Source organism: Pithys albifrons, chromosome 4 (assembly GCF_047495875.1).
Source record: "Pithys albifrons albifrons isolate INPA30051 chromosome 4, PitAlb_v1, whole genome shotgun sequence".
NCBI lineage: Eukaryota > Metazoa > Chordata > Aves > Passeriformes > Thamnophilidae > Pithys > Pithys albifrons.
In genome coordinates this window covers 72,231,865-72,253,113 of record NC_092461.1, presented here as the reverse complement: position 1 = coordinate 72,253,113, position 21,249 = coordinate 72,231,865, and the positions used below count along the sequence as shown (strand labels likewise).

At 40.8% G+C, this 21,249-nt stretch overlaps 1 protein-coding gene across 11 annotated transcripts in view; it reads left to right on the top strand.

Annotated features, from left to right (window-relative positions):
• Positions 1–21,249, top strand: part of DTNA (dystrobrevin alpha) — a 234,632-nt gene that overhangs the window by 162,070 nt on the left and 51,313 nt on the right. For 10 of the 11 annotated variants that reach the window (XM_071554578.1, XM_071554583.1, XM_071554577.1 and 7 more), the window contains 6 exons: positions 58–271; positions 7,867–7,952; positions 9,484–9,638; positions 13,854–13,959; positions 17,106–17,272; positions 19,573–19,697. In XM_071554578.1, coding sequence (XP_071410679.1) covers positions 58–271; positions 7,867–7,952; positions 9,484–9,638; positions 13,854–13,959; positions 17,106–17,272; positions 19,573–19,697 — 853 coding nt within the window. Of the gene's footprint in view, positions 1–57; positions 272–7,866; positions 7,953–9,483; positions 9,639–13,853; positions 13,960–17,105; positions 17,273–17,295; positions 17,471–19,572; positions 19,698–21,249 lie in introns of those variants that run through there. The other variant, XM_071554584.1, reaches the window with a different exon arrangement.

Here is a 21,249-nt window from a genome sequence, read left to right as displayed (position 1 = left end):
TCTCAGTTGCTTTCCGGAGCGCATGGCCCGGCTGAGTCTTTCTGTTCTGCCCCCTAGTGCACCTGGTGGACATCTGGAATGTGATAGAAGCTTTGCGGGAAAACGCACTGAACAACCTGGACCCCAGCATCGAACTGAACGTGGCACGTCTGGAAGCTGTGATTTCAACTATCTTCTACCAGCTCAACAAACGGATGCCAACGACCCACCAGATCAACGTGGAGCAGTCCATCAGCTTACTGCTCAACTTCCTGCTAGCGGCCTTTGATCCGTAAGTCTGCCTTTGTCCCCTCCTCTCCCAGCTGGGGAAAGGATTTTACTTGCTCTGGAAATAACTTTGGAAAACAATTGGACAAGCTCAATTGTGACCCAAATAACAAGCATGTGAATAGTGCTAACTAGGGAGACAACGTAAATTAAGGACCTCTGCTTTCATTTCTGTTGAGCCAAATGCAGCACAACTGTGTTTTCAACCAGCTACTCAGGCTTGTTCCAGTTTATATCAAAGAAGAATTGTCTACAGAAACAAATTTACATGCACTTCTAATTTGCCTTGTTATTTATTGACACACCAGTGGCTGACACCACTGCAATGCCTCTGCAGCAGTGACATGGGTTAATAGCTCATTATTTTGAAAGAGCTAATTTCCCTGCAAGTTCTTGCAGCTGTAAGCAATTCTTTTTTCTGGCTCATGCCAGTGCAGCATGATTTTGAGACCAGGACAGAAATAGGATTAAAGACCTGGAGGTGATGAAATTCATGTTGTTTATTACTGCATGGGACTCATATTACAAAAAGAGGAAGTTTGAGATAGAGTGAGCCGCTTAACTTTAATGAGTAAACTGCATATACCTATTACAGTTTCTGAACACATAGTTGGCAACCTGTTCTGAAATATTTGCAGTCCTCAAAACTGAATTCTTGGAGAACAGTGGTTAAGTCTGACAGATGCAGATGACCTATTATCACTTTATGACTTATATTTTGAAAATTCACTACCAGAAAATATTGGCTGTGACACATTAAAAAAAAGGATGCTGCCGCTCTTCCCCTCCCTCTTTCCAGTCCTCTCACTTGATACTCTGCTACTGGGTGTCATTGAGCACCTTTCAGTGCCAGACCAGCCGATGGCTCAGTCACCATGGCAACAAAGAGAAAAAGTAGATGTTCCACATGAGAAGGCTCCACTCAGCCTTTCCTCTGACCCCTCCAAGGGGAAGAAAAGATGCCAATACATTGTGAAAACACAGCTTTCAGGAATATTTTTTCCCCTCAAGGGCAGTAAAAGAAGGAACAGGCATTTTAATTCCTACCATTGCAGCTGTGACAAGAATACTAAGAGATGCTGAAAATGGCCAGATGTATTCATTGCTGCATGCCACAGGCAAACGGCTTCCTGGCTGGTAAACACAGGGTAAAACCCAGGACTGTGGAAGCAAAAGCTGGGATTATGTGCTTCTTTTGTAGCTTGCTGTAAAGGGGTAAAGATCTCAGCTAGACAACATGGTTCCTTGCAGCAAAATGGAGAAGAGGAATTTAATCCTCTGTGGGGCATTAGAGAATGTTTCTAAAGGGGTATGGTTTTGCCTTCCCTGAAAACATCCCATGTGCTGTGGTTCATGACCTGTTTATGGGCTCCAGTCAGATCCTTCAAGGGGTGAGGAGGCTGTGACACTCACTCCATTTCTCAAACAGCAGCTCAGTCTGTCGTGCTGCCTCCAAGTGAAGTGCATGGTATGCACTTCCCAGAAGAAGACACCCAAGGAAACCCTAGGAAGAGGCTCCTAGCTCTGGAGTCAGAGATAGGGACTAGCTGCCTATCACCCCATTTTAAATATATCAAACAACTGGGATAAGGTTCAAGTGCAATCTGACATACCTAAGTTCAGGCTTCATGGAGATATGTGTCAGCTAGGTCTCTCTGTACCGTAATGGGAGTTTGGACACCTGTCACAAGTAAAGACATACCAGTTAAGCATCTGATCCTCAAAGTGTGCCCTACCTTGTAGTATGGTCCATTCTATTGAAGTTTTGGGTTTAATGTTGGTTTAGCAACTACTGGTGGTTCAGATTTCCTGGTTTCTGGGAAACTGAGGGAGGGAGATGGCTCTTCATGTTACAAGAATAGTGTGAGAGCTGCTGGGATCTAACCAGAGCTGATTTCTCTGCTTCCCATGTTGCTCCTTTCCCTCCCCTTCAGTGCAGCAGAAAGGTCTTTTTCTGCTGAAGGTTAGTTACAAGTTGTTGAAAGGAGGAGCAAGGTCTTTTCTTGTGGTCTCATGCTTAGAGAGAAACAATGCTTTGCATGTCATCCAGAGGGACTCAGCAGGCTGGAGAAGTGGGCCCATGAGAATCTCAAGAGTTTTAACAAGGCCAAGTGCAAAGTGCTGCACTTGGGTCAGGGCAACACTCTATATCAACACAGGCTGGGGGTGAACAGGTCAAGACAAGCCAAGAGGTGAAAGACTTGAGGATGCTGGTGGATGAGAGGCTGAAAATGAGCTAGCAATGTGCACTTGCAGCCCGGATACCCAGGGCTGCATCAATAGCACTGTGACTAGCAGGTCAAGGGAGGTGATTCTGCTCCTCTATTCCTCTGTCCTGAGACCCCACCTGGAGTGCTGCATCCTGCTCTGAGGTCCCCAGCACAGGAAGGACATAGACCTGTTGGAACAAGTCCAGAGAAGGGCCACCAAGTTCATCCAAGGGATGGAGCACCTCTTCTGTGAAGACAGGCTGAGAGAGTTCGGTTTGTTCATCCTGGAGAAGAGAAAGATTTGAGGTGACCTATTTATTTGCAGCCTTCTACTACCTGAATCAATCCTACAAGAAACATGGGGAGAGACTTTTTAGAAGGGCATGTAGTGATAGGACAAGAGAGAAAGTCTTCAAACTGGAAGAGAGTAGTCTTAGACTGGATATCAGGAAGAAATTCTTTACTCTGAGGGTAAAGAGATACTGGAACAGGTTGCCAAGAGAGGTTGTGGATGCCCCATCCCCGGAAGTGTTCAAGGCCCGTCTGGATGTGGCTTTGTGCAACCTGGTCTAGTATAAGGTGTTCCTGACCTCAACAAGGGAGTTGGAACTAGATGATGTTTAACGTCCTTTCCAACTTAAGCCATTCTGTGTTTCTATGATACAGGAAGAACAGGGGTAGACCTGTGAGGCAGGATGAAGTCTTCTCACTCTCCCCCCATTTACAGAAGCTGGAAAGTTAAATTATCTGCAGTCTTCTCTGATGAAAATGGAAGTTTATTAGCTGCATGAATCATACTGAAATCACAAGAGCCATTCTTAAAACAAGCCTGTTATCTTTGATCTGGGTTCACTCATCGCTTTCTTAGCCTTGTGTTTTAAGGAAACAGTTGACCTGCAGAGATGCTACCCAAATTTCTAGGTGACTACTGAGGAATTATCTTTCATGTTTATTAATGAATGTTTATATGATCACATTTGATGCTATAAATGCAGGCAACAATGGAAAAAAACCCTAAAAAACCAATAATAGCTTTCTAAGACCAAAACAATTCTTCAGAGTAAATGAGAAGGCTGTTCTAAGTACAGGATGCTGGCTGCTCCTACTGTGCTGTGGGCAGGTCAAAAGAAGGTGGTACAGTATCTCATGCTCCATTTGAAATGCAAAGAAGGTGGAGAAATGGAGCCTATGAATTAACATATATGAAAGGACCACAAGGGACAAGTTATTTCATGTTTTATAAGCCTGCAACTATCTCATTTACTTAATTCCAATTAATATATGTGTTGCTCTATGTGTACTGTCTGGCCGAAGATTCTCTAAGCTTTGAACAGAGCTTCTTCCTTCATTTATAGCCTGCTGAAAACCTGGCAGGTTTCTCTGCTCTCTGGCACAGACTGTTTCCCTAGGCCTGCAATACAGATGTCTTCTTAGGAGCTAAAACGTGGCTAGCAGAACACAAAAGGAACCACAGTGCAGTGCTATGGCATGTGGGCCAACTTGGCCATTGCCTGTGCTGAGCTTACATCCCACTTTTTTAAAGATTTTTTTCATGGCATTGGAGATTCATTAGGCTTACAAATAATTTTATGTCTCTTGTGCTCAACTCTGAAGGGAGGAAAAGTGGGAGAAAATTATAGCGTGTAAAATTTCACGTGACACTGAGTGTGATGTTCCTTATAAAACTGCAAGTCAACAAATTCAAAATCCACAAACAGAGATACTTCTCCAATTAATTTATCATTAATATGTGAGAGTCGGCATCATGTGATAGATGACCCTGATAGACCAAAACCAGTGCGCAGAATGAGGTGGTCAGACTTCAAAAATGCTGGAGAGAAGCACGTCTGATCTATGTTTTTAACTGCACGTTAAAACTTAGTGATAATTTTTGCTTCTAGGCCTAAGGTGATTAACTAGCTTTATGAAATAATAGCACACTTCCTTCACTGGCATGCCAAGTACTATATAAAAAGTTGACAAGTTCAAACCTCTAAAAAATTTGTCCCGGGCTGGTGTCAAAGCCTAAGCAGCTAGGTGGAATGTCAGCCTCATTCAATTGAGTCATTCCCCCAGGCACTCTCTTTAAGCAGACTGGAAATATTCTATGCTAGTTTATCTCCAGCTATTCCTGCTGCAGTATTTTTCTGATAAGAAAATAGCTGAATTTTCTCTGTTCCTGGACATACCTATCCTATCAATGGAGTTGTGGGCTCTGGGCTATGAAACAGATGCAGTCTGGCTGGGGGCACTTGACTTCTACAGAGAAAAGAGAAAATATTCAAGCCCTTGTTTAATCAAATGCACATTTGAATCATACTGATTTCAATATATGAAGGTGTTTGATATCTGTTTTGGAACTATAACTTCTTGCTCATCCTGCTATTCAGAGCAGTGAAGTGTTTAACTCTCTCTCCTCTCCACCTTTGCTACTCACTGAAAGCCACAGAGGCCAGCTAGCTTTTACAAAGGAAGCCCAGCAAAAAAAAAGCCTTTCAGAGATTTGGTCATTATGCATTTTTCTCCCCTACATGAAAAATTTTGCTTGATTTCAGTGAAGTTTTTTCTCTGAAACCTGTTTGTGAAAATGAGAATTTGTAAATGCAGCCTCTGACTTTGCAGAATTGACTGCCCTGATTAAAGTGGGAAGTAGGAAGCCCACACGTAGCAGAAGAAATATTGTTACTTTTGGATAAGACACCTTAAAGTATTGTGGGAGCACCTCTTAAAGCCTGGTAAATGAGAAAAATTGTAATTTCTCCATGACCATTTCATGGAACCCATTTTCTATTTCTAAAGATGTGAGGTTATTTCTTTATAGCTTTCCCCAGCATATGGTTGTCTCAGTATGAGTATTGCTAGAGATCCTGACAAATGACAATGTCATCTGTTTGGTACCAGTCTTCTTGGTGACCCAGAAGGCAAATTCAGGCCTTGGAGCCGGACTTAGCCTTGTATGGTCTGTGGATTTTGTCATATTGTCTGTGGGGTTTCCTTGCTGTGGGGAAAGGCTGTCTCTCTCTGCAGCTGTGCATTAGTAGAGGAAACCTTCTGCTCTGGTCTGGTGTCTTAACAGCTGTATTATTTTCTGCCCTTTTTTCCCCAAGCAGAAGAGATAACCTTAAGCCCTGGCCATCATTCCCTTGCCTAAGTACTCCATCCTGTATTGCTGCTAAGTGCACAACAGCTTCAAGATTTGCTTTTGACATCACTTGTGCTTCTAGTTCTTTTCTGTAGGGTTGTGAGGAGTAACCTCAGTAAGAGAGGTGCTATATAAAATCAAAGTGTTTTCTGTCCTCTCCTATATCCACTAGTAAAATTTATATCTCTTTGCATGAGCCAGCCTAAAGCTTCTTTCAGGGAGCACTGTCTTCTGTAGAGCTGTTCATGCTGCTGTGAGCCACTGCTTCAGCATTTGCTTCTCCATGGCAAACACTGTGAGGCCCAAGTGCTGTCAGTCACGGGACTCTGTAGTGCTTAGACATAGCTTAGGGCCCTTCTGGATCCAAATGATATTGGTAAGTTTTAGGCCCCATTATCCTGCCTGTTCATCAGTCATACATATTTATATATGCATGTGTGTGTGTATGTATGTGTGCACATACACACGCGTGCACACAGAGATATATTGGAGTGCAAATTGCATTTATGCTGGCTCTACTGATGCTTTTATGAATACAAATGACTGATACAAAATACAGTGTCAAAACTAATCAACTCAAATGGAGAGATTGAAGAGATAAATGAAATCTTTTCCTCTTCTGTTCCTCTGTTCTGTAACCATGTGAGTATGGGAAAAGCCGATGGTTCTGGGGTGGAGGGCTGAAGCCAAGTTGATATGTGTCTGCCATTCAAGAATATAATCCTGTTAGTAAATGTAACTAAACCTCCTGGGAAAAAATATCTAAATCTGAAGGACTTCCACATGGGCTTTATATTTTCCTCTAAATCTTTCATTGCTTCTTAACAACATCATTGCTTCCACTTAGCTTTTTTTTTTAAGTATAACAGGTCTTTTAAAGGCAGGTGGAAACATCATGATGAAACAGTGCAGAAAAATTCCTAAAGGTCTAAAGGGTAGCACACACAGAAAAATTACAAAATTACTGCATACTCAGCCGTAGCACTGCTAAGTCCTGGTTTACACAAATCAGAATCCAGTTAACAAAGGATGGAAATACAGAAGTCTGGAAATTCCTATGCTAGAATTTTAATCTTACGAAGCCAGTCAAAGGGTATTCAACGTAACAAAAAGAAAATGTGCACAAAAGTCAGCATTAAAGAACATAGTAAAGATTTCTGTCTTAAATACTGAAGTAGTGAATTTACTAATTTTGCTTGTATTTCCAGTTGATTTTCTGACAAAAAGCAGAATTTTAAATGGGTGTAAAGGATAATTAGAATTAATATTTAGAATTATGGGTTACACTGATGTAGAACTATATCCAATTCACTGAACTTTAAAAATTATTAGCTAGTCAAGCTTAGGGGTCTGACTCATTTTCCAGAATCTTGAGTGACTTAATGAACATAGCAGTGGAGCATGTAGCATGCTTTAATATACAAATCTGAGTATACCATTCATGCCTATCTTACATGTATATAGATACGTAGAGGGAGAATGAGGATAGCAAGAGGAACAATGAAGCTAAGCCATTGCATGCCTTAAGACAGTTGGAGGAAGGGTTAGCAACATGCCTTTTTGCCCCAAGGCATACTCCTGGGGTTTAATAGCATTATGCATCTTAAGTTGAAAATAGAGAGACAGGTGTTGCCTCATCTTGAACAAACCAGGGACAAAACTCTTCTACATATCACAACAAATATCCTTTGCTCATTCTGGATGCAGATATTTTCCCCATTTTTTATCAAAGTGCTTTTTAAAGGTTCTTCGGGGTCAGGTGTATCATTGAAAAGACAGTTTTCAGGACCTACTAATAGCCACAATATGCAGCTTGTGCAACTGTGTGAGCCCTTTCTGGTTTTTCACTTTTGTTCCCAGGTTGATTTTTTCACTTATTTGCAATCTTCCAGGTTCAAAAGATACCAATGCACTTAAAGGGATAGGGAGACTGTGAGTGTGCTCAGTACCTTCCAGTGCTACTGTAGCACAAATAGCAGGAATAATTATCACCGTAGTGTATAATAAGAGAAACAGTTTACTGAGCTTCATACACATGATAAAGCTGCTCTGAGATCTTTACAGAAGTGTACTAATGTGTGTTCCCACAAAACAAACTCTCATTTTAAAGGTCTTATTTCTTTATATGTCAATCCACATAAATTGTGCATTACAATAAGTGATGTTGGTGATATGCATTTTAAATGGACAGAGGCTCGTATTATAAAATGGACATGTAAAATATGGCTACTTTCTACTTTTGAACAGGGAAGGACATGGTAAAATTTCCATTTTTGCTGTCAAAATGGCCTTGGCAACTCTTTGTGGAGGAAAAATCATGGACAAATTAAGATGTAAGTCTTCCAGGTGACATTTTTTACCTGCTCAAAATTTGTTATTTTTGGAGAAATAACAGTACAAGTAGAAAAGAGGAAATTAGCCTAAGTTAGAGTTTCATGACTGGGTTTGGGATTTGCACTCTATATGTCTCCAGGTAAATCCCACTAAATGTTTGGTTGAACTTCTCACTCGACTTCCTATTTTTAAAGCCAGATTGCATATATTGAGGTTCTGATTGGTGAATTTTATTTTTTTTCCTTTGGAATAATGGAATTTGGAGTACAGTTAAAGTGCCTCAGCATCATGAAGCATCATTCAGCAATTTCTTTTGATTACTTTTTAATAACAGTCTCTCTCATTTCACACCAATAAATACAATATATTTATGGACTATTTATATTTCCTCCCATAGGGCACATTCTTATGCCATCTATTTTGATGAACAGATTCTCATTTCACAGGATTTATTCCCAATTTCCCAATAGCAAAGGCATAGTTTACTGGAAGCTGCAATGGAATATTTAGTGATACATTGTCTGTAGCTCAGGTCCAGAACACAATTTTCCAGACTTTTTGACCAAAAAAACTTTAATTTTCCCCTAAGCCTTCTACCTCAGCCCAAGAAAATTGAGTTTACAAATTGATGTTGATTAGAGTAGACAAGTAGGAATCACAGATGCTGATTTAGTCTTCCAGATTTGGTGCCATTTTTTAATATATTATTTATATGTAGAAACTCAAATATGGACTAAACTAAAGCTATAAATTATAAATTGAGCACTGCTATAAAGTGAGAACTGTTTGTTCCCTAAGCTGCTTTAGGAATAGGGGCAGAGTCTATCCAGTAGAAGGCTAGAGTACAATAATGATTTTTTGGGTCAGCAGTCCCAGAGTCCTGCTGTCAGAATTTCCTATCCAGGTTTCTGGAAATGAAGCAGTGGACAAAACAGCCTGAAAAACAATAAGTGTTCCTTAGTCAGTGATCTCCTGCTAAGCACAGGATAATTTTAAACAAGCAGAAAAGTAAGGCCTGAGAAACCTGCATCTCTGCAATAATAAAAGTGTGATATATTAAAAAAGGGAGAACAGTGAAAAGTAATGAATTTGCAAGACCTTCACTTCTTTTTGTGTCCAAAACAATAATAACTGACTTAATGAATTTGTTGTCAAGATTTTGGTTTGACATGGTAAGCTGGCACTAGGCAAAAAGCTGATGTTGCATATCTTGTCAAATCAGAGCCTTCTTATCTGATTAAATTACTGCCTTGTGCCATGCATCAGGCTGCTTAAAAAATGACCACACACAAAGGAAAAAAATGTCAGGAATATTTTAGTATTAAAATCAGTTGCTTTTTGTTTTGCAAATAATTCTTTTTGTTTTCTATTGAAAGAGGTTGGAATTAAAGATGCAGTAATAGTGGAGGTTTCCATAAGCAAAACACGTTGTTTAGTACTTCTGGTTCAAATAAAGTGATCCTGAATTCAGAGCAAATCTGTAGCTCTCACTGAAGTTACTGTGTCCTTTTCTTGTTTTTCTCCCCTCAGATATTTTCTCAATGATTTCCGACTCCAGTGGAGTGATGGTTTATGGCAGATATGACATGTTTCTGCGGGAGGTTCTCAAGCTGCCCACGGCTGTTTTCGAAGGGCCTTCATTTGGTTATACTGAGCAGTCAGCAAAATCCTGTTTCTCACAACAGGTAAATGAAGAGTGAGCATCCCAGACATAGGATCTCAATCACCCTCTGAGCAGGCCAACAGTTTCTTTCTTCCTGACGCATATGTGCATATTCGCCCAGGAAACACATGGCTGGATGGAGGGAAGGTCCACTTGGCTGATTTCTGGCATGTAGGTTTGGTGGCTTCAATAGGAATCTGGTCTCTATGGGTTCCACATAGAACCAGAGAGGACAGAGAGGCTTAGTCAAAAAGTGATTCAGAGCAGGATCTTTACTTACGTGTTCCTAAATGAGGGAGGCTGAGGAGACTAACTTCCTAATTTAAGCACCTGTTAGATATTTACATCTAGATGATATATATACTCCAAGACTTGCAGTCCTACATTCCACTTAGTTGTTGCTAATATAAGCATACACGAGATTTTTAATTTCCCCATACCAAGTCCCACCACAAAAATCGAACTGCAGGTTTTCCCAGTGATATACACACAAGAAGTTTAGGAGTGAGAAGAAAATCGCCTTAAAACTTTTTTGAAAATGGGGGTCAGTAGGTATTAGAAAATACCTACTAGTCTCTTACCAACATCAGTGAGGTAGGGTCAGGAAAGCAATTAATTTATCCTGAAGAAAATACAAGATTTTTTCACAAATCACCAGACTCTGTAGGTGCACTGAGTACAGTACATTGGCTTCAGGTAATACACAGCGCTTCAAAAGATCTCATAATTGAGGCTGGTTGTCCATCTCTCTAGTGGAGCAAGAGGGGATTCCTCTGGTTTTTGCCATACATCATACTGTATAATTCCATAAATGTAAAGTAAGGGAAGATGCTGAAACTGGGACAACATTAAAGTTGTATTTTCCTTCCATTCACTAGCTGAATACTGTTGAACAAGTTCAGTGGAGCAGGAATAGTGTCATTTTCATGCAAAATAGAGTCTTGTTTTTTGTATTTTGTATTCCCTCAGTTTCATCACTAATCAATAGGCACTCCAGTCAACTGCGAGGCATTGTTGGAATTCATTTGTTAAATCATCTCCCAAATAATTTTAAATGTTTGCATATGTGAAACTAGTCTTGTTTCACAGAGGGAGACTTAAGACAGCACTTCATCTTATGTTTAAGAGGTTTATATAGTGAAGTGACTTTTTGTAGTTTTGTGTTAAAATATTGAAGGAGTGCTCTTGCATGGCAACAGGGCATTCAAGCTTTGCATGTTGGACATGTTATTATTACAGATGACAAAAGGAATTTCTTTTCTTGAAAAAATGTAATTCAGGCCTTCTTTTCTGTCTCAGTAGCCATCAGAAATGACACTTTGTTTGAGATTGCAACCAACTGAATGGACTAGATGCATTAAGGTACCTTAAGGAACAATTTTTTAAGGCAGGCATTAGATAGTTTTGTTCATAAGATCCACTTGCAGCTAACAAGAGTAATGTCTCTGATTGATGTAGATACACAGCAGATTTACAAAGCTGCTATTTTGCATCTGGAGACAGCCAAATACTCTTGTAATTCTAGTCTAATATTTCACTTAAACTGACTATGTAATTCTCATTACATCCTTACTAGGGATGAAACAGTTTTGAAATAAGATTCCAAGAAACAGATGTCTGTGACACTATAATAAATGGTATTTACAGTCTTAGTCACACTGTAAGTCGTTCTTTCAGTCTCTCTTATTGCATTTAGCATTATCAAAAGTTGATACGTTGGAGTAAGTTTGGCATTCTGTTGTCACTGTGGATCGCTTTTGCTTACCAGAAGCCTTTCAACACCCTGATCAATATAGATTTTTCAGTTTCAGGGTGAGAAAAGATTCTGGGAATGATCTGCTCATGATGTCAAATCCATTTCAATTTACATCTGAAAGGATTTTTCCATTGAAGAAATGTTTTATTATTCCCCCTTGTACTGGTTTACTTGATCAAACCATGTATCCATGTATTTTCCTCTGCCTGTGAACTACTGCTAGACTGAATGGCTATTCAAAGTAGAAACAACAGTGTTTCCTCATCAGCAAATTTGTGGAACTGAAATGCTGGAGCAAGTGACTTCATGTTTCAGAAAACAAATCTGTGACTCAAAAAAGAATTTTATTGCCACCGCTTTCCCCTGTAGGTAGGATTGATGTGATGTTATGTATAATGTGTACATTAAACTGTGCTGTTATTATTGTAAAAAACACTTCTAAAAAATTCTCTTTTTTAACCCAAACTGAAAAGATAGATACACACTAACTTCATTTTCTTAGCACTTGTCTTAAGTGTTATTCCACAAACCTAGAGTCCATCTGTATGTAGCATATATTTAGGAAGCAGCTTTCAGTTTCAACTTTCCCAGCAGCTGAAAGAAAACTGCAGGAGGAAAATGTATGGAAATTGCTGTGATGGTGTCCTTTTAAGGGACACTGCTCTCTCTAATCCATAAAATAGTGATCACCAGAGCAGTTTGGCCATAAAGCTGTCATCAAAGCTAAGTTGCTTTATTTGGTGCAAATCGAGTTTTAAGTTATAGATGCGTTCAAAAGCCTCCTGCTATGTGGAAGAGCTGTTCTTGTCTCTCCGTCTATTTGCTTGTTTAGACTGGATGTGTACATCCCTTCAAGAGCAGAGGGAAGACCTAATGCTACTCAGCTCCACAGAATGGAGCACTGGAGGTCCCTTTTCTCCTCCTTGTATTCGCAGTTCTTCTCCTGACAATACAGACATTTGCTGGCAGCTTTGGTCAGCAAAGCCATGCATTCACAGCAGATCTCCAAAAGGAAGATTCTTTTCTGTGAGCTGATGCCTACAGTCTAGGGTGCCCATTTGGGAAGTGGTTATTCACTCTCCATGGCTGGGAAGGTAATTCATACAAGCAGATGGTGGTGGTTGACTGGACATCCACACTGCAGGTATTGTGGGAAAACATAGTATTCCAGTGAGATTAAGAGCTCATACTCTGACTATTTCTGTTCATTAAAGAATCTAGACAATTATCATACTAGCCTGAATTTTCTTCTAGGGACAGATATCTTTGTATCTGTTGCAATGTCTTGCAATATTTCAGTCCTGGGACTGTTACAGCATGAGATATTTTCCATTGATCACCCAGTGCGTAAGCGAAATGATTATTTTATTTACATCTGGTGGTCATTGTGTATAAATGAAGCACGGATGCTCCATCTGGAAATCTTAGCTCTTAAAAGAATTCCACAACACACAGAGATGATACATGTACTGCATAACTGCTGCTTTGCTTTCTCATGGGGTAACCACAGTTCTTTAGCAAGTTAAAGCAATAGCTTATGCAATCAGATATGAAGATTAGCAATCCCTTTGGATATGGCGATACTACTTAAATATGTATGTCTATAAAATATTTCTGCATATATTCTCAACAGGGCTCAATATTTTTGCATCTTAAATTTTATTTAAGGAAGACTCAGATGCTGATTGAAAAAACAAATGAACTAAGATTTGTGATTACATTTTACAAACACCTAAGAAGCTTAAGACTCTAGATTGCATTTTTTTAAATCAATAGGGATATTTCAGAGGTTAAATCTCTTTGAAATTTAAAGGGGCATAGATCTTTGAATGCTTAAAGGCATGGAGAGTTTAGAAACAGTTACAGTCCCTGAGTGTATGCAAACAGACATCCCACAATTAGGGCTCACTCATAACTAGTTGCCATCACTCCTCAAACAAGCACAGTTTCTTAAATTACAGTAACAAATTGCCTATGATGATCTGTCCTTACCTTGTATTTGTTTCTTATTTGTACTCTCTTGTCAGTATTTTTTTCGTTTGCTATTTTGGAGTACCATCAGCCATTCTCTGCAGTAACTTCTCATTTGAAAATTGGTCATACACAGCGATACCCTACATGCCCTTGTACTTGTTATGTGATATGCAAAACACATGGGAACAGGCAGAGTTGAATGCCACCCTTAACCACAAAGCATCTTCAGGCAGTGGCTCTAGAAGAGGACCTGGAAATGAGTGGGAGCTAGGTGTCTCCAACCCAGCCTTGTGAGAAGGACTGCTAGTCATCAGCTATGTCATTGTACCAACTAAAAATAGTCCAGAAAAGCTTTACTAGTATCATTTGTTCTTTTTAATAAATCAGGGCTTCAGGCAAGCAGTGTTTGAGACTTGTTCCCAAGTGTTTCTGTAACGACAATATAAAATAATTTTGAGATGTCTAATTACTGATTTTTTGTGCATGTTTGTGTGCTTGTTTGAGCAGAAAAAAGTCACATTAAACACTTTCTTGGATACTCTCATGTCTGATCCCCCACCACAGTGTCTAGTGTGGTTACCACTGCTGCATCGACTGGCAAATGTTGAAAATGGTAAGTAAGAGACACTGCCAAAACACAGTTACAAGAGTAAACTTTTGTGTGATGATTTTCTCACTCTGTAAATGGGTTTGCAGAAGCTACTATACTGGGTTCATTGACTCAATGTGCTATTCTTACAGTGACTGGTAAAATATTTGGAGTCTATTGGTCATTCAGCCAGGAATGTGGCTTAAATTTTGCTGTGCTCAGGAAATTAACCTGATCATGTCCTTTCCTCCTATGCTCTGGGTCAGCAAAGAGCCATAGGACTTGATCCATTCACACACTTCTATGTGGTAAACTATTAAGATGACAACTTTTATTAGCTATGACATATGGCAGCAGAGAAGGAACAGCTTGGCAGTTTCCATTCATGCAGTATTATTGCCAGGAGATGTCCAGTGCAGTGCAAAATACCAGCCAAAAGGTCCTTACGAAGTATCTCCTCTGAAGCCTACATTGCCAGACCACATACTCTGAAGGGGATGTTCCAGATTCATCCTTATCCTTTGCTTTTGTGGAAGATGACGATTTAACTGTGATATGCCTCTTTCTCCTTGAGGGTTGTCTTTTGCCATAATGATCATAGATCACAGATTTTAAGACAGAAAGGGATCGTGATGATCAACGCATTTGATGAGTGTCCAGTGCATGTTGCATGTCCCTGGATGGTGTCCTTCCAAGTTCTTGAGCACCTGGGGAAAAGTTTCCAGATTCACAGATGTAGTCCTCTAGCCAAACCCTTCATATACCATTCCTGTAGAAGGTGCTGCCCCACTGCAAGTGCAGAGGCAAAGCTAGAAAGCTTGTGCATCTCATCTCACTGTGTGCACCACCAAATCACAGCCCAACAACTGTGCAGTTCCTTGGGTAGTTCTGGAGGAGTTCCCCAGCTCCAATAAGGATGGCTTCTGCTGTCCAGAAGGATCAGCTCTGTCAATATTAAATAGAAAAAGAAACCATGAGGCAAGAAATGCCTTTTTACTGTCTTATTTGTCTGCATGTAACATGGCATTTCTTGCTCATGGTGAGCAGGAGGCAGTGATTCTGGTAGTCATTGTTTCAACATTAAATCTAGAAAAAAAGAGAAAGTTTTAAAATGTACGAAGTTTATACCAAAAAAAATTAATTTATTAAGATTAGTAGTTTTTTAAAACAATTTTCCAACACAATATTTTGCCAATATTTGCTTGTTAAATATTTCTGTGTTGTTGCTCGCGTGAGGTTTACCTCAAGCATAACTGAAGCTTTTGGACACTGGAAAAAGAAGTGGGGGACAGAAGGAAGAAAAGGTCATACATACTCATCCTGTTAGGCAGTAGAAGTATTTATACTCCCAGGCAGTCAGCAATAGGACAAGGGGGCACGGGCTTAAGCTCTGCCAGGGGAAATTTAAGTTGGATATCAGAAAAAAAATTTTTACAGAGAGAGTAATCAGGTGTTGGAATGGCCTGCCCAGAGAGGTGGTGGATTCACCATCCCTGGAAGTTTTTAAACAGAGATTGGACATGGCACTGAGTGCCATGATCTAGTAAATGGACTGGGGTTGGACCAAGGGTTGAACTTGATGATCTCGGAGGTCTTTTCTAATCCAATCGATTCTATGATTCTATAATTCTATGATACCGTATTTCCAACAAGAAAATGGGGCTAGTGGAAGGGAAGTGTGCATCCATTTTTTGGTGGTGAAAGAAAGAGGAATGTGTTCTTGTACTAAATAAATCCTTCTTCCAGTGAAAGACACTGAAATGAGTAAGGTGATGTTCCCAAGTCCTTTTTAGCTACAGAGCAACCTTCCCTGTCTTCCTCAAGTTCTTGCCATCTATCTCTGTCCCTCACCAGCTTCACACTGTTTCCTAACAGCACTAACCCATTCTGCTGCAAATTTTGGCAAGAAATTAAAACCGTGACGTACTCAGCACTGATACAAATTCTCCCAGACTGAACTTTAAAACAGGAAAGCAGAAGGTGCCTGGGAACAAGAAGATGTTCAGTACCCTGGGGTAAACTGAGAAGAGAGGAATAGAAATAGCACTGGTGCCAGGAAGGTGCTCCAAAATATCTCAATTGGTGCCTTAGGGTGATCAGTCACTTGTATCCTTGTCACTGTCTGCTTCTGAACAGAGAACAGGGCCACACAGGTCCATTCAATGGCCAGCTTTCAAAATTGGCATCCAAAGACAAGTGTTCAATTCTGTGTGTAGGTACCTAATGACACCAGTTGTGCAGATGAGGCAGCAGTAATTAAGAGACAATGCCATGTATAAGGATAGTTTTGTGCTTTCAGTAATCAGACAGTGGAGTTTGACTTTTCCTCCAAGGTGCATCACTTCAGCTCCTTACAGCACAACAAAACATTCAGCTGCGCACAGGAACTCAGCTGAAGGGTGCAGTGGATTTTCTCACATATGAATTTCTTCTAACATAGAATCAGAGAATAGTTTGGGTTGGAAGGCACCTTAAAGACCATCTAGTTCCAAGCCCAATGCCATGAACAGGAGCATCTTCCACTAGACCAGGTTGCTCAAAGCCCCATCCAACTTGGCCTTGAACACTTCCAGGAATGAGACATCCTCAACTTCCCTGGGCAACCTGTTTCAGTGCCTCACCATCCTCATGGTGAACAATTTATTCCTTATATCTAATCTAAACCCTCTTTCGGTTTGATGCCATTCCCCCTTGTCTTAACACTATGTGCCCTTGATTACTGCCCTTGTCAGAAATCCCTCTCCAGCTTTCTTTAGCCCCTTTAATTACTGGAAGGTGCTCTGAGCTTTCTCTTCTCCAAGCTGAATAACCCGGACTCTCTCAGCCTGCTTTCATAGGAGAGGTGCTCCAGTCCTGTTATCATCTTTGTGGCCCTCCTTTGGACTCTGTCATGTATTCTGTTAGACAGTGTACGCAGCTTTTCGCTGCTGCAAGCAGGATATGCAGACCTCAGCTCAGAAGTGAAGGATTTGGTGTCCAGTGTAGGAAGTGTTGCCCATGGCTCAGCACAGGTTGCGGTATTTTCACGGGTCGGAGCTGTTACGGCATCTGACACTGCAGATTGCTATTAACAAAGTAGGGAACACCCTTTGGTTTGGGGCTTTGTCCACAAACTTTTGCCTGGTGTTTCTTTGTTTTGGTTTATGGCTCGGCATTTCTTTCTCCTGCAGTCTTCCATCCCGTCGAGTGTTCCTACTGCCACAGCGAGAGCATGATGGGGTTTCGTTACCGCTGCCAGCAGTGTCACAATTACCAGCTCTGTCAAGACTGCTTCTGGAGGGGCCATGCCAGCGGTTCCCACAGCAACCAGCACCAAATGAAAGAGTACACGTCATGGGTAAGGGAAGGCTCACGCCTCGCTGCAGACTGCTTTGCCCTCCAGCCATCGGTGAAGCCCCTGGCCGCAGCTCTGGGCAGCTGTCCGGAGCTGGGGTTGCTGGAGTCAGGCTGCCAGTTTGGATTAGTGACCCTGTCTGGGAGGGTCCAGCCTTGGGAGCCATCAGGAGAGCGTGGAGGTGGTAATGATCTTTTCTAGGTGAGGATCTGGGACATGTGTGTGTGCCACGGTGAGGGCAGCGCAGGAGGGGCTGGCAGCAGGGCACCAGGCTCATGGCAGCTTCTCCCGTTTTACTCACGGTAAAATCGTCATTGGCTTGCTCTGTTTGGCTACGTGTAAATGAAATGATGAATACTTAATGCTCATTCATCAGTATTTTCAGTTGAGTGGCTGCAGCATATGCGTAGCATTTGGGATAGTCCTGGCACTGTAGATTTGAGTGTGGTCACAAACTCTGATCCACGGTAGTGTTTACTGTTAGAGAAAAACACTCTTCAAGTTTTTTGTTGTTAATCAAAATAATGCAATGTTTTTTTCTAAGCTGAAAGAGGAGTATCAACAGCTACATTAACTTTCTCTGAAGAGCATCAGTCCTAAGTTCTCCATAGACTAGAGCAAAGCCCCAAAAGAAACCTTTGATCACAGAGCATCACAATCCTTCAGGGTTTAATTTCAGATAACAGCAGAAAAATCCTAGCTAATCTCAAACATTAGAGAAGTACATTGTTTAAAAAGAAAATAAATATATGCATGTAGCAACAGCTCATGTTTTTACAGTATTTTGAATGTATTTTTAATAAAATTCTGAAGCATAACTCTTTAAAAATATTTGCTTTTCTCTTGATGGTACATTCAAGGGTTAAATTTGATGTGATTTTCTCTGTATGCCAGCCATACAGCCCTGCACTGTATCCCGGCAGACCTGGATCTGTAATTGTTTGTATGGGTCCTAATTGCTGCTTGTTGCATAGACACAAATGGCTGGAGTTTACTCTCTGAATAGGAGAGTGCCTACTATACAGCTCTGACTCTACTCCTTAAAGCAATTTGGGCTATAAAACCATTTTTTGCTGTTGCCAGGTAGCTGTAGTTGTAGGTAGGAATTAATTGGAAAGCTTACATATTTCTGCTCAGCAGAAGACAAAAGTGTGACTATATGCCTAGTGATTTCAAATGTTTTCTTGTCAGAAACAAATGTTTTGCTTCAAGTTTGAAATTGCCTGTCTGTAGCATGCATTAGCATTTGTTCAAACCTGGTTGACATTCTCCATAATGCATCCCTATCGAGCTCCACATGCAGATTGAAAGTGTTTACGGTTGCAGTGGAATTCAACTTAATTCAGAGTGAAATTGCATTTATAATGAAAGAGCCTGAACTTTACATATTTATGTTGGATTTCTGGAATAGAAATATTTCATTAATACATTGATTACAGGCAAAATTCAATGCAGGATGTGTATGAACAAATACAATATTCTTCCTGTCAAGTTCCAAAAAGTTTTTTTTAAATTTTCAGCATATAGAACTGTGTTTTGGGGGAAGGAGACAGTGTAAGAGTCACTACCTCTAACTGGCAGAGAAGCTGAATCACAGAGAGCTCAGTTGGATTCTCACAGTATCTCTCATACAGCCTAAAAGGCACCATAAATCTCTAAGCCTTTCCTTAGAATGGAAGTTGAGTTTACTCCTCTAAGAGCCTCAAAACAAAACTAGAAAGCAGAAAATGCCCTGCCGTGCCCATGTCTCAAATTTCCCATTCCTCACTGGCCCCAGGAGGTGAAAGAGGCGCTTGTAACAGCAGGTAAACAGTACAGGGTATTGGAGGTGAGGAGGGGAATACTAGTGAGAGGAAAGAACGTGGCAGCCTTGTGCCTAGGCTACGGCTGGGAAATACATGGTGTCCCATACAGTGTATCTATATGGACAGGCATATACGGATTGTTTTCCTTGCACTCCCACGTTGGTGAGGTACAAGCCAGCTCCAGTCCAGGTGACATTAACTGTGCTGTCCTTTGTTCAATATTGCCTGAGTGCAGCATTGCAAAAAAACCATGGCAACTGTCCCTACAGATATACCCCCAGAGCCTACTCTAAAGGCTGCTGAAAATAAGAGTAATCTTTACTCCAAACTGAAGCGGTCGTTGCCTTACCAGACTCTCGGGGTGGAAGGGGGCCAAGGGGGATGTCAGTCCCTAGGTATGTAGGCTGGTAGAGCTTCCTGATGTTTTGTGCTTCCTATAGCTGAAACAGTATGCACCTTACTTGTCCAGATTACCTCTACCTTCCTTGTTCCTCCCAGAAATCACCTGCTAAGAAGCTAACTAATGCACTTAGCAAGTCATTAAGCTGTGCTTCCAGCCGTGAACCTTTGCACCCAATGTTCCCTGACCAGCCTGAAAAACCTCTAAACCTGGCTCATATTGTGTAAGTATCTGTGTGCTGTAGACAAAGTAAGCTTTGTTGTAGGAGTTGCTTACACCAAATGTAGATACTAGAGCTCTGAACAAAACAGGAGACAGCTGTGGCTTATCCAGCTCAATACATCACAAGTGCAAATTTGCTGATAGGGGTGTTTAGTATGAAAATGTTCTTCTGGTGTGACTTCACAAAAAGTCACCGGGAAAATTACATACAATCAAATACTGGGACACAATATTGATATGGCCCCATTCTCCTCAAGAGATCTCCATGCAATTTCACAGAGTTCCAGCACTTTGGGATGTATTGATGCTGAGAACATCAGTTTTTTGTCATCTAGAGACTCTCAACTTCAGTGTATCTTCAAGGGATGTCTTGACACAAGGCACCAGAGAAAAGTGAAATTAGACCAGTTTTGTTGAAACCTGTGTCAGAGTTCTCTCTGGCTTTAGTGGAGCTGTGGCTTCAACCAGCCCTGAAGAATTGTATGAGTCTGCATAAAAAGTGAGTCTTGAACTGCCAAGTCACTTGAAGAGAGTCTGTTATCTTTACATTTTGATATTTTGAGAAAGCAAAGTTATTTTTTGTTATAGTAGTTTGTGTAACTACTTTGTTTCTGCAGGAGTCAAGAAACTCAAAGCAGAGAGAAAATGTATTTGTGCAGGGTTGTTATTATTATCCACTTTGGATTTTTTTTCTAAAGCATGTCCACCATCCACAGTGGCAGTTGCTCAGATTTTTTCTTTTATCAGCTTGGTTTACCTTTATCTCCTTGGTCCTTAAAAAAAGAGAGAGAGAGAAAACCATTAAGTTTTCCATAGAATTCAGGAAAAATCAAGACATTTGTTGGAAGAAGTGTACAAAGAAATTAAGTGGGAACACTTATTCTAAAAATACTGTCTTTAAAGTATCTCTCTTATTCTGGTATATTTCTTAAGAAAGTATCTTTCTTAACCATCTTCCCAGGGGTCCTGACTCAAGCATTTCAGGCAGCAGCTCTATAATTGTATTTGCATGGTGCATATCTGCATTTCTTGCTGCTGGAACTGCTCCAGTCTCTAATTATTATACATATTTACTTTTGTCAGTACAGATTATTTGTATGTAGCATATCTAAGGGCAGGTGCAAACCAGCCACTGTGGGCTGTGGAACACCTGAAAGGTTTGCCTAACCTGCCTCACATTTTAAGGATAAATCATGCTGAAGGACCTCCCCGTGTGGTTATAGGAGAACTTTTTCAAGGTGTCAGAGTGTGCTCTGGTCTTCAGAGACAAGGTCCTCTGACAAATACATGGTGCCAAATCCCTCTTTTTCTCAACTGTCAGTTAAAACTCTTGCACCTCCCTATGGAGGAATAAGGAGAGGATGTTGTTCTTTGGAAGAAATGATGCAGAGCTGGATATGCTGAGCTACTGCACTGCTGTGTGTGGTGTAAACGCCTGGCTTTGCTGGCAAGTCAGTGATAATTTCACAGGGCAGATTTTGGCCATCCTTAAGGGAAATGGAAATAGGCAGGGACCTTGAAACTGAAAGAGAAGCCTCTGTTCTCTGTTGGCT